General features: G+C 36.8%; 1 protein-coding gene across 1 annotated transcript in view; it reads right to left on the reverse strand.

Annotated features, from left to right (window-relative positions):
• The window catches only part of PDGFC (platelet derived growth factor C), a 136,039-nt gene that overhangs the window by 7,742 nt on the left and 115,022 nt on the right, over positions 1 to 13,275 (reverse strand). The window contains exon 4 of the mRNA XM_082314783.1: positions 512 to 719. Within this exon, the coding sequence (XP_082170909.1) occupies positions 512 to 719 (208 nt within the window). The remainder of the gene's footprint in view (positions 1 to 511; positions 720 to 13,275) is intronic.

Consider the following 13,275-nt stretch of genomic DNA (forward strand, 5'->3'; position numbering starts at 1 on the left):
GGATTTCATGGGGTATCATGGCAGAGAAACAATTAGCTAATTGCTCTCAATTCATATGGTGTAGAGACTGGAACAATTCTAAGGAAATAAACCAATTGTTCACACGGTACAGTAAGTGTAAGAAATTACCTACCCCAAACAAAAAACAAAGTTTTTGCCCTCCATTAAAAAAGAAACCCACAAAGTTAGATTATGTCACACAGCCAAGGTGCCCTGCTACTTTGTGGAAATAAAGATCTCCCAGGTTCCCTACAGAAAACTACCCCGTCTGCTTCTATTTTTTTTTACCCCTTTGTTACTTTATCCTGCTAAATTCCTTTGAGTTCAGTTATTGTTCTTTTTCAGATAATATAATGGTGAGAATAGCTAACAACAATGACCTCTGCTGTATTTCTAACATATTCCTTTCTTGGAACTAAAATTGAAGGTGAAGAATGCTCTTAGTTACTGTTTCTTTGTTCAGAAAACACACCCACAGAAAGCTGCAAGGCCAAACAGAAGAGCAATTTACCTCTTGATTTCCTCCCATGAATATATGCTTTTCCAAGAAGTTGCCACGTTGGCCTGTACAAATCTTCCAAATCCAGTTGCCACCGATCTGGTTCAAGGTACCGGATAAGTTCTTCCACAGTACTAAATCCAGCAACGGCATTGTTTAATACATCTAATGGTAAAGCTGATGGGGGTAGCAATGACGGGCTAGGTGCTTCTGTGTGGTGCTGCAATCAAAGCCAAGAGAAGAATATCAGTCAGAGGGTTACTGGATCTGCTTTGATGAAGTGCTGTACTTTACGAAGTTACATAGCTGGGAAAGTTTATAAGTGGCTTGCTTGTTTCCAATGTGCAGTTTACCTAATAAGAAAAATGACAAAAGTCAAAAAGTACCTAATTATTCTTCAGCGATAAGTGTACACAAACTTCCACTAGACAGTTTTCCCACTTCTTACTTTTCTAGCCTTTAAGATAGCATGCCACTATACCTGTTCTTTGAAGTTCACTGAGTGACGGACAAGATTTTAGAAATAGAACAAGGAGTGATTTGAAAATATGGTCCCATTACAGGCAATTACTGTAATCCTCTAGGAATCTGAGGAAACACACATTTCACATACTGCCTTTCCTATGAAACTTAGCCACAGTCTTTATCTTCTTGTCTTTCAGTGTAAAATATGAACATACCCTAGTACAAAGACAGCGAATACTCCCGCTCTCATCTATAGATAAAAAAAGCACCAGTTGTGTTTCATACAGTACTAAGAATTATGTTTCTGGTTAAACAATAATTAACAGAGTAATAGCAATATCTGGCATTACTATAATTATTTCTCCATTAAGAAAGAAAAAAAAAAGTTCCCAAGGATATCAAAATGCTGAAGTTGAGTACTGCAAACTTCTATGTACTTTCCCACAGCACAGATCTCACTGACAAACTCACTGGATCAGGGGTACTCAGTGACAGGCAATTCAAGCAAAGTGAGACTTCTGGTTTTGCTCACTCTACAATCTGTTTAAAAATTATGCATTGATTCATATTTTCGAAAGAATAAAAAAAGGCGGGAAGGGAAGCCTAAGCAGGAAGCTGCTGCTGCTCCACCATAAGTTTCTTTAGGCTTTTATACAGGCAGACATCACTACAGACATTATGTCCACAGTACTACATTAGAGCATGTAAGAGGGATGAAGAAAGATTTGAACACATTGCTGATTTAGGGCATGGGAAGGACAAGAAATCTCGAACTTAAATGTGCAACGCTACATGCATCACTGCTCTCAAGTGTGGTCCATATAAGATTTCAGGAAAACTTATTCAGTATAAGTACAGTCAGGTTTTGGAAAAGTTGCCCAGAGAAGCTGCACAGCATCCATCATTGGAGGCTTTCAATACCTGACTGGATAAAGCCTTGATCAATGGTCTGACCTCAGAACTGACCCTACTCTGAGCAGGAGGTTAAACTAGAGACCTCCTGAGGTCCCTTGCTGAATTTTCCTACAGCAATCCTACAACAAATGTTAAGAATGAAGGACTGAATGTTCCTCCAATAAGTGAACTAACATGTTTCTTGTCCCTTCCCTGTGCAGTGCCTGTTAGTACTGCGCAATATTTACATACATATATTTATACACTTATTTATATTTATTAATATCTATTTATATATATATTTATATATTTAAAAATCCTCATTCCACTTAGTGTCAAAATGGCACTCTCAGTATTCTAATGTGAAGTGTATACATACTGTAATTTTTTCCATCTATAATGCCAGATCAATTGTATTCATTTACCTTTTCAAAATAATCAGACACATTGATGAGAAATATAACAGTTATGCAGGAAAAAAATATTTAATAGAATAATCCTTGCAACACTACATACTAAACAGCAGTTTTCTAAAATACATATGCTTGTGATAGCTGTATTTCATACCAATAATTATATTTTCCCTTCTGTGCTCTCAATTCTATTAAATATGCGTTCTTGGTTTCAGCTAAATGTGTGGTTGAAAGGGCAGCAAATGGAAGTAACCACCATGCCCTTCCTATTTTTTGCTTCAAGGGTTTTTCTCTCTCCATCTTCAAGAAATGCAGTCACTAGAATGATTTCTGCTGCTTTTTAACTGGGAGTCTTGCAAAGCTAATACAAAACATACATCTAGTGTGCTTCTACTATTAACTTTATCATATTTTCATCTTGCTAATCTAGCAGCATTTCCAATAGAGTGAGTAAAGTAGTTTCTTCCCATTCTGGATGAATGTGGATTTCAAAAGTTAAAATATTTCTTTTCCTCTTCTCTCCACTGGCCACATTAAAAATAATAACATGTTGATCCATATATTAGGTTATGATAATAAAGCAACAGATTCTGGTCTATAATTTAAATATTTGCTCTTAGAAAAACATGCTACTCAGCAAGTTTGAAAATAGTGCTGCGACACTATAATTCAGATGGTCAAAAAAATAAATATTCCAAAATTTTTCTTCCTGTTTTTCTCCATGGTGACGTATTTGTAACAGTCACATTTCCCGGTTTGAAGGGGTACGGTTTTGCTAAGGTGAAAAACAAAATAAGGATCAAATGGTAGAACTAGTAGCTGAAGGAAAAAAAAAATAATCTTCTACCTTGTTTCCAGCTAAAGAATTTACTTCAGTGTCTCACTTCTACTGGGACTTTTTGTTGCCAATGAAATAGATGGATTCCAGATGAAAATCCATTGGTCTAGAATCTATTTCCACATTTACAACTTAGAACATGCACGCTTAGCAATACATATATAGGAACCAACCGATCGATTTATGTTATTCTGGATTCAGTACGCATTTGCCTGAGTTAAAATGTTATGAGGAAATGTTGAATCATTGCTGTTAATGGTAACACAATTAAAGTTGTCATCACTTTCTAATCATTCTTACAGCAAACCAAAACATAAAGAAAAAGCAATTGAAACAGCAAAATTGCACATCTTCGAAGATGAACACTTTAGAATAGTTAAAAACTCAAGATTAAGAATGTGTTTCCCAACAACTTCTTAATTTAGTCAATTTAAATGACAGTTAAAATGTACCAAAGATAATTAATAGATAAATCAAAGATAATTGCTATCATAATGCTATAAATGCTGTAAATTATATTTATAACATAATAACCTTTATGAAATCTCAATTCAATAAATTGTTTTCTATAAATGGCAATTCAAATTATACTCTACGTTGCTTTTACTTGCTAATAGGTACTACTTATTTTATAATTTAAACCTTTTGGACAGAATGTTCAGGGCAGCATAATTGGTACTCCTTCCTTTTGACTAAAATTATATCTTGGAATTTTATACAATTTATAATTTCACTCGGTTTTCTCAAAGTTTTTTTTTTGTGTTCTCTAGGCAATGTTTACACCTGCAGTAAGGTTTTACTCTCAGAGAAGATAACAGGATAAATGACTTAATGCAAGCAATTAAAACTCAACTTCATTGATGGGACATACCCTTTAGAGCAAGCAAAATACAAAACTTCAGCATAACTCTGAAATATAGCATCATAGTTGCAACTTCAAAATGCCGAAATGCTCCTTAAATAGAGCTTTGCCTGATTTTATAGCAAGTCCATCACTTCTATTATAGTTCCTTCCAATTAAATGATCTCAGATAAAAATCCATTTGCCTAGAATTTAATCTACATCTCTCTTGACATTTCTACTCTGATCCTTGCTTCCCCCTGCATGCCTGACACAAACTGATGTGAAGCCACTCTTCGTGCAGCGCTACCGACATCAGTACTCAGCAGGTCTGAGAGATGCCATTTCACTGCAGAACAGCGATGTGAAAGCCTCACAGGAGGATCACCAAAAAGCTCGAGCTGTTTTGCTGCACAGTGTGGATGGAGACAATGAAGATGATCTTACAATGAAGTAGCTATCTGTCAACTGTACATCTATTCTATAGCTGGCATCACCTAACTTACCCCACAGAACTCTATCGCGTCTCCCCTAACAGATCAGCTAGCACATAATCAGCCTTTGATATAACAGACATCTCTTTACTGACAGGGGAGACATAACCCAAGACAGCAGACACTTGCTTAGGTATAGCAGTTATCCAAAATATCTTTCCTGATGGAGACCACTTACTGGGAAGTGATGTTCTCCAAGCTTTTCTACAATAAATACTAATAGACAGTAAACACTTTTTCTGTCATAGCAGCACATCCTCAATTAATACCATGTTTTAGGCTGGACACCACCTTTTTTATTTTTTTGCCTGAGCATGAACAACTTCTGCCAAGACAGATTTGAAAAATACATCAACAAGTTCTGTGTTTTAATGTGATTCCTCTAGTGAACAAAACACTCTATGGTTTTTGTTTTTGTGCCCAGGAAACAATTTCAATTTACTTTAATAAGAATAAACATGTTTAAAACCAAGATAGAGCCAAACAGTTGCATCTTTACGGTTAGTTAAAATGATCCAGGATGAAAACCAGAGCAGAAAACATAGGGCTTCTGCTGCCCTGTACAACAGCCAAGAATGACAATTAGTGTTGGATCCAACAGAATTTTTGTTAGGTCTGTTTATATTGTATTTCTGTATGTATACTTTACTCTATCAAAACAAATACCTTACAGAATTCCCCTAAGGTGTTTACAAGTGTAAAAGACAGGCAAATAGACCAAATTTAGGCAACAGTTTAAAATATGGGCTTGGAAAAAAGGAAGGAAATAATATAAAGACTAACTTCACAAAACTATACAGCCCTGCAGATTATATCCCACAACAGTACCCCAGAAGAAACTTAGGGAGTAAAATGCATTTTAGGGTGCTCACAATATTAGCTGTGCCCTATTAAAGGAATCAAAGCTACTCCATCTAGCCTCTTTCTCAAAGGGGAAAGGATAGGACACACTGATGTGTAGAATAAGGCGGCGACCATCAGTGAAGTGGTAAGTTAAAACAAAAACTGCAATAAATGAATTTGAAATTACCTAGTTGAAGCTCAAACCTAAAGGCTGAAATAGTTCATAGCCTAACTTGACGACTTGTGATTAATTTCTTCTTCTGACACATATTTCCTGTGTGATCCTGAGCATAGTATTTAGGCCATAGCTTCATGGTGTAAAGCATCTGGCAGTAGCACCTCCTTGCTACGCAAGCATGACTGTGTATCTGGCTGCATCATAAACAAGAAGTAATCTTTCTGAAAAAGAATATTTCTCATTTCCTTTTTTCTTTAACCGCAATATTATTCACAGCACAGACCTCCAACAGCTAAGCCATCTCAACAGAAAGCACAGCGGCCACTAACACAAACATTTTTAGATCCACTCTCGCACCAGGAATGTCATAGCATGGAGGTTTGTAACACAGCCTTATCAAATCTGTAAAATGAGCATAAAGGCCATTCCTTGATCTGACAAGTTCTGTGAGAGAATGAATACAACAAACATTTATTAGATGCTCATTATTGGTTTATCTGAAGAATCCAGAAGTATTTTAGACAAAAAAAGGGTAAAACTTTGGATATGAGGCTGTATGCTATAACCTTTCCCATTCTGCCACTATCCATCTGTTCTTCCCTTGCACTGAACCTGCTCCAAGGATAAACAATTCAGAACAAAACAGCACTCACCTACAATCTACACAAGATCCCCTCTTAAGCACCATCATGATCTAAGCAAACCCTTCCGTTTGCTCCTGTCTCATAGGATAGGACTGCCAAGGTACTGACACTACCCTCTTCCAGTTAAAGGAGGGGCAAGAAGTCATGTTGTTAGTTTGCTGTAGCCAGGAGTGAGGACTTTTATGTTTAATAACGCAATCACTGAGTTAAGACTGGAACAACAAAAACAAGTGAGTCAAATCCTTGGCATGACAGGACACTTAAAAGTAGTGAATAATATGTCTAAAATAATTCCCTCCTCACAAAAGAAATCCCCATTTTTTTCATTTCTTGTCTTGAAGAAAACATTGTCAAGCAGTTTCTGAGTGAAAACCCATTCATCAGTTGGCACAGTTTCGAGAAACTATTAAACATTGGTATGGTTTGATCAAACTAGAAGAGACTCTTTAACAAAGAAAACCTCAGAGGAACCTCCCCTTCTCCAAAAACCAACTAGGATCAGTACTTTGAAAGAAATAACATATTTCTTCTAAAGTAATAGACTTACAGCTTTTTTTTTATTATTATACAGGAACACTCCAAGTCCTACTTAGATTTAGAAATAGATATGCTCTTGAAACTAATAGTACATGCACATTTTTGTAACACTCAAAATAAAGAAAGCCTATTTTCTTCCCTTATAATCACAGGTAGCCCTCCTATGAGCACCATTAGAAGCTATGAGGGAAAGCAGATATCCAGCTCTTTCTGAGTTTGCCCTAAGGACATAAAAGCTTCTTGACATGACAATAGCTCTTTCTTTTCTCCCATAAGTCCATGCAGTAATAACTGTAAAAAGCCTCTAGAAATCCTGACCTACCTGAAAAAAGCAAAAATTTTTACTTGCTCGCATGTATGCAGTACAAAAAAGCTAATCCATTTGTGAAAGTCTGTCACTTGTAAAGACATCTTCTCTATGCAACATTAACCTGCACCACTGCTATGCAAAATGTTAGTCCTGTTCAAGTAGCAATGTAGAAGAAAGTGGAGATGATCAGTAGCTGGGCCTGTGCACCGCCACCTACGCAGAGAAATCAGTTCCAGGATCCTCCTCTTGTGCCTCCAGCAAAGGAATGAAAAAAAGAAGGAGCAAAGGCAGATGCTCAATTTAGACTGTCAAAGCTGGGGAATAAGGCAAGGATGAAGGGGATGTTTACTTCTGGAGATGGAAGCCAGGAAGGCCACTGCAGCTCCCACCCGTTGCAGCACTTCTTATTTCTTTAGCTGAAGTTACTGTCACAGCAGCAAGGATGGTTGCATGAGAGACGACAGCAGCTCCAGGGCTGCTAAGTAGGTAATCTGTTAAATTAAGCTCCAGTGGCACTGAAGTAAACATGCATCTCGTTCAGCTATCCTCACTTCAGGGACGTAACTTCTGCTGGCCAAATGACATACAGGTAGGGGTACCAACCCTCCTCAATTTAATCAGCTACTGCACGCGAGATCCAGAAGGCAGGATGACAGGCCCTTCTTCCCTCACTGAGCCTCCAGCTCTCTGCCTTTCACAGGCTCCCTACATTTTCTGTTCTTATATTGTGCTACAAGTGCTTATCAAAAGCTTGTCCAGCCTCTCTTCATATGCATGCAAGTTTTTCCTTTTATCTCACTGAGGACCTCATTTGCTGAGTATCCATGTGTGCGCACCAATTTGCATCTTAAAGCCAGACAGAGATGTCTTTCCAAATCCTACATCAGCATTTCTGTTATGGCACTTTGAGCACCGCCTCCCAAATTGTGCATCATTTCTACCCTCCTTTCCACAACCACCAACAGGAGAAAGGTCACAAGGGAAAGTGAATGCGTTTGTGCCTTTCTGTCTTTGCCTGTCACAGGTGTGAATAAAGGAATAAAGATGTGTAAAAGCGGTGTTGGGAACAGCCTACCATTTCCTCAGGTTAAAGTTTTGAGATAAATTCTATTTTTTTTGAAGTTTTAAATATTCCCCCAGACAGAGTTTCTGTGCAGTTCACAGAGAAGGCCTGGAATCCTAATTGTGCTGGAAACAACAGGGGGATGCTCTCAAGGAAATTAGCAGCATGAAAATAGCACAAGATGTCACTAATCATCAGCCTTCTCCTGGCAAATTGCAGCTTTTTGCCTGAAGCCTGTGCACCCTGACACCCTTTGAAATACACAGCATAGGTGTGAGAGCCACTCTTGTGAGGACAAAGATGACAACATATCTAGAGCAAATTCATAAACTCTCAGTGGATGGCATCAATAGCAATAACCTCTGGAAGCCATTTTAAAAAAAAACTTCAGTGATTTGGTTAATTCTCTCAAAAAATTAGTGATCTATAATCACATATATGTGTGTGTATATATGTATGAGAACACATTTTGCTTTTTCCTGTGATCACATGTATGAGCAATAATCCACGCTACTTCACTTTACAGGCAAAAAGAAGAAAACAGTACTGTATTGCATGGAAGACCTTATTGTCAATACGCTTCATCATGGTAGTTGTAGCGTTTTCTATTCCTAAGAAATACATTCACATAGAGAATGATCTTTTCAGTGCATCTGGTAAGTCTCACCGAAGCAGCGCACACAACTTCTTCAGGATTTCATAAGCACTACAAAATTACTAAATTTCTCTCTCCTGTCCTCTACTGAAAGTATTTGTTATTCTACAAAATGATCCAGTGATTCTTGTATTCTTTTGGGCAAGACCTTTCATTCACTGATTTATTCTTTTGGTTAATTAAAGAGAGAAGAAATATAAACAATTCTGCTTGAAAGCTGTGTCGGCAGCACCTCTGTCAACAGCAGAGGTCTCGAACCATGAAGCGTGCAACCCCTGCAAACCCTAGAATCCATAAAGCTTGGAGATTCAGCCTGATAGCTATGAGAGGACTCAAGTTTTCATGTTTTTCTACCTTTGCCACAGGTTTTTACTATATTTGCATACATTAGGAATTTATGGCCGTCATACTGAATGATCAGATTGTAAATATCAAACTCAAAGAAATGCAAGACCTCTCATGACTTGGACATATTACGACTCAGTGGCCAAACACTCAGCCTTATTCTGAAAGCATGTCCTGATGTACAGAGTTGAACAGGGAGCATTTAAAAACAAACACTTAGTCTGTAATGAATCACATCTAATATTATAGAACAAGCCATGGCATAGACTATCTCCATGGCGTAAAATTTCAAAATTTAATCAGTATGTCAGTTTTCATCTAGAGTCCCTTCCTCAAATAACTTGTCGTCTTTGTTGTTTTCAGATTACTGTAGATATGCAAACTGATTTTAGGTATATAATCCCTGGGTTTTGGTTCCTATAAAGTATACCTGTAACAGAGTAATATCTAAACCATAACTACTTCCAAAACCTTAGTTTTTAGTGAGCACTATCTTCTTGTTTATACATCTCTCTCTTCTAAATGAGGCTTTAACCAAAATTTAGAGAAAGCTCTCCACCCTTCATACTAGTGTGTATATATATATATGCCTGAAGAAAAACTGAGTCTACCTTTTGTATCCTAGTAACAACCGCAAAATATTTTGATTTCTGAACTTCAGAGAAACTTGCATTATAACATTCTCAAACCAAACATACGCAATACATTTAAAACTAACTAGATGTTTATTTACCTTATGCATGTGGACATAGAAGGACTATAACTGCAACTTAAAAAAAGTTAAAACCCAGTAGATAATTTTCTTTCTTGTATTATTTGAACACTTAATAAAAATATTTAGTCTCATTCAGACCATGGGCAATACTAATATCTATATACACATTTTAAAGAGTCAAAGGGTGGGTGTGTGTTTATATAGACAAAGTACCTGCTGAAAACAACTGAAAATAGACTGCGTACAGGCAAAATGAAGTCCCAAAATAATTTACTGAAGTACAGTTTCTCTCACCCCAATCTCATAAAGTCTTTGGAGAAAGTCGTGCAATGTGTCTTTTGCTTGCAGTATGGTGCTAAAACAAGCAAAAAACCCGACGTCTAAGAAATCATCATCCCCAAGTCTGATACCATTTTTTTTATATTCACAGAACTGTCCTAAACAAATTAACAGCTGCAATGAATCATTTCAATGTGTTGACCATGTGAGGGAATGCATGTCCTTTACAAGCATTTGCTAAAAGTTTGGTTGAATCACTTGTAGCGGACATCGTCAGCAGTCTTCTGCCTTGACGAACCTCTGCTCAGGATGGTAGGTTAACACACACACGGTACTGCTTCTGATTCCTGGATGCTCAATTTTGAAAACACTAAATATTTTCCTAAATAGTAACTCTGTCCTCCCTATCTTAGCATCTTCCTATCAACTCTTCCTTACTAAGCAAATTACTCATCATAGTATTTAAGGACATTTAAAGTTTATCCTCTGCTTATCTATCATCTCTCATTGTTAAAGGCCACCTGCAGTCTCATACCTATTTACAGGGCAGAACCCTGTATTGATTACTTGCTCTTTTCTCCTCATACTGCTCTCACCGAGGAGCTAAAATAGGACTCTACAGAGACTCTTCTAAAACTACTTCTTCACTCTGTCATTGCTTCATGGCTTTCTGTATATATCCACTATCATCTCTTTGTATTTCAACTCTAAGCTCCCGAGGTAACTTGTTTTTTGTTTTGTGCTTGAATTGTGCTTGTGATTGTTTATAACAGTAATATAACACTTTGCACTAAAATATTCTTTCACGGACATCCAAAGATACTTGAATGCATGTATGAGTAGACAGCTGAATAAGAAGTGTTTTTCAAATGCTGGCATAAATAAACCCTTTACCTTCATTTTGTGAATATAAACTTTAATGCAAAAATGTGTAGGGTCAGTAACAGACATGCATAAATATCATTATATAACCTATGAACACTTAATTCTGTTGGATGAATCTGATTATTTCTTCTTTATATATAGTACAGTAGCATTGCAATTGATATATTTTTGCCCATTAAATGATATTTTCTAGAACTTCCTATTCTGACGAATAAATATTGTGTTACACCTGCAATTCCGTTCTAGAAGGGAAACCTTATAGAGAATTACGTACCAAATACTGAGAGAGAGCAAGAAAGAGAATCTCTCTTCTCAGTATTTATAATGAGATCCTAAAAAAATTTTTTACGGTTCAGATCAAAAGTCATATTTAGTGTACAGAAACCCCCGGCTCCAAGACTTAGCTCAGCTTTCGCAGAAAGGGAGAACCAAAAGAATCCTACCGCAGATTAACTTCTTTCACTGCAACTCTGATACTATGCAAGTTCTGTATACACACCTGTTGTAAGCTGAAATGTAGAATAGCTTTTACTTCAGTTATGAGAAGGATTTGCAACAAAACAATCTGAATTATGTTTAAAATGTGAAATTATTATCTAAAAGGAGGAATATCATTGTAATAGGACGAGCAGTAATGTAAGAGCCTCAGTGCACAAACGAGTCAATGCAAAAAGATTCCCACAATCAGACTGCAGTGAGCACATGGATATAGTACAATGAATGTTCGCTCAAATCTTATTGCAAATGTTACCGTGATTATTAATCACTTCATTTATATACACACCCAAAATTTATACAGGAAACACACTTGCATCGGTTACATTTATGATTTGCAGAAGGATTTTCGTACACAAAGCTCTAGTTCTTACTTGACAGACAGTAGTTTATAAGGAATAAATAGTCAACATAAGTGCAGCTGTTCTGAGTAGAAAAAAGTTTTTGTACATTCTTCTATGACAGAGGATGTGGCCAGCCAAAATTAAAGGACATCATGTTTGCAGACCTTTTTTTAAATTACTCATTTTACTCAAAATACATGAATACTTATAAAAAGCTTAACCAAATGGAACAACAGCAAGTGTTTGGAGTCAGGGCATGAACTGCTCTTTAAAATCCCTCTAGGTGTTAGAAATGGGTAGCTGTTGTTAAGAAAATGTTTACTTATCCCAGTAGGTTCACAGGAGGTTCATCAAACATTAAACACTAGGAATGACTGTTTATTACAACTGGAAAGTGTATTTGGCAAGGACGATGAAAATTACTTCTACAGTACATGCAGTTTTCATTTGATCCTTCAGTATACATGTTAAATTGCATTCCACAACAGGTTTCTGTTCATTTCATATCACAATAAAAGGAACACACCCAACATTCCTGTACAGCAGACACTGCAAATCACAGCTTGTCCTGCCTTGAAGGTAGAAAGTCCTTGAACAAAACATTACTTTGCAGGGAAGGAACCTCAGCTCTGTCCTCATGTATCACTTCTTAGTGTCATCAAACACGTTAGAGATAGACCATATTTTAAGATTTGTGAAGAAAAATATTTTTGTATTGTTTGTCATATTTAAATTTGCTTTCTAAGTAACATACACATCACAACCCAAAAAGCATGGTAGAGACTACGGCTACATTGTCCATGTAAAGATTCCCACACCGTTTGAACAAGCTAGACTTAAAATTTGTGAGCTAGCTTTTATAGCTCTGTACTGATAACCACAGTGTTGTCCTGACATACTCTTAACGTTCAGCTGTATCACTTCTACTTACGTATGTTCCACTATCTATACCTCTTAATTCCCATCTCATGTTACCTCATTATACTTTCCTATATATTATACACACAAGCATTGTATATGTGATTACACAATAACTAAAAGGCAAAACTAATTGGGAAAGTATGCTTAATACAAGAAATTTAAGAAAAACATTCAAAACCCCCTTGCATTTAGGAGTAAAACATTAAAAGCATAAATGCAAAATCATAAGTACAGAAGTCCTGAAGTAGAATAAACAGCATTACAGGGGACCAAAACCTAAAGAGGAGACATTGTGATCCTGTTACGAAAAAGGCAAATCTCATTCAGATATGTTCAGAACAGCACCATAAAGCTAGACTACTGAGCTGCCAGAGAGGTCTCAGCTGAAATACTGTGTTCAGATTTATCTCCAGCACTTGTAAGATATAGGCAGAGAGAAAGAGAATATGCAGAGGAAAAGGCAAGACGGAAAGGAAAACATGAACTATGATAAAAGATCAAGTGATACAAGTTTCTTTAATCTAGACAAGACTAGACTGACAGGAGATGTGATAACAAACATGTAAGAGGGCGTCAGATGATCAGCTGTTCCCTAGTCCATCAATGACAGGAAAGAT

Source organism: Platalea leucorodia, assembly GCF_965183815.1.
Source record: "Platalea leucorodia genome assembly, chromosome: 6".
Taxonomy (NCBI): Eukaryota; Metazoa; Chordata; class Aves; order Pelecaniformes; family Threskiornithidae; genus Platalea; species Platalea leucorodia.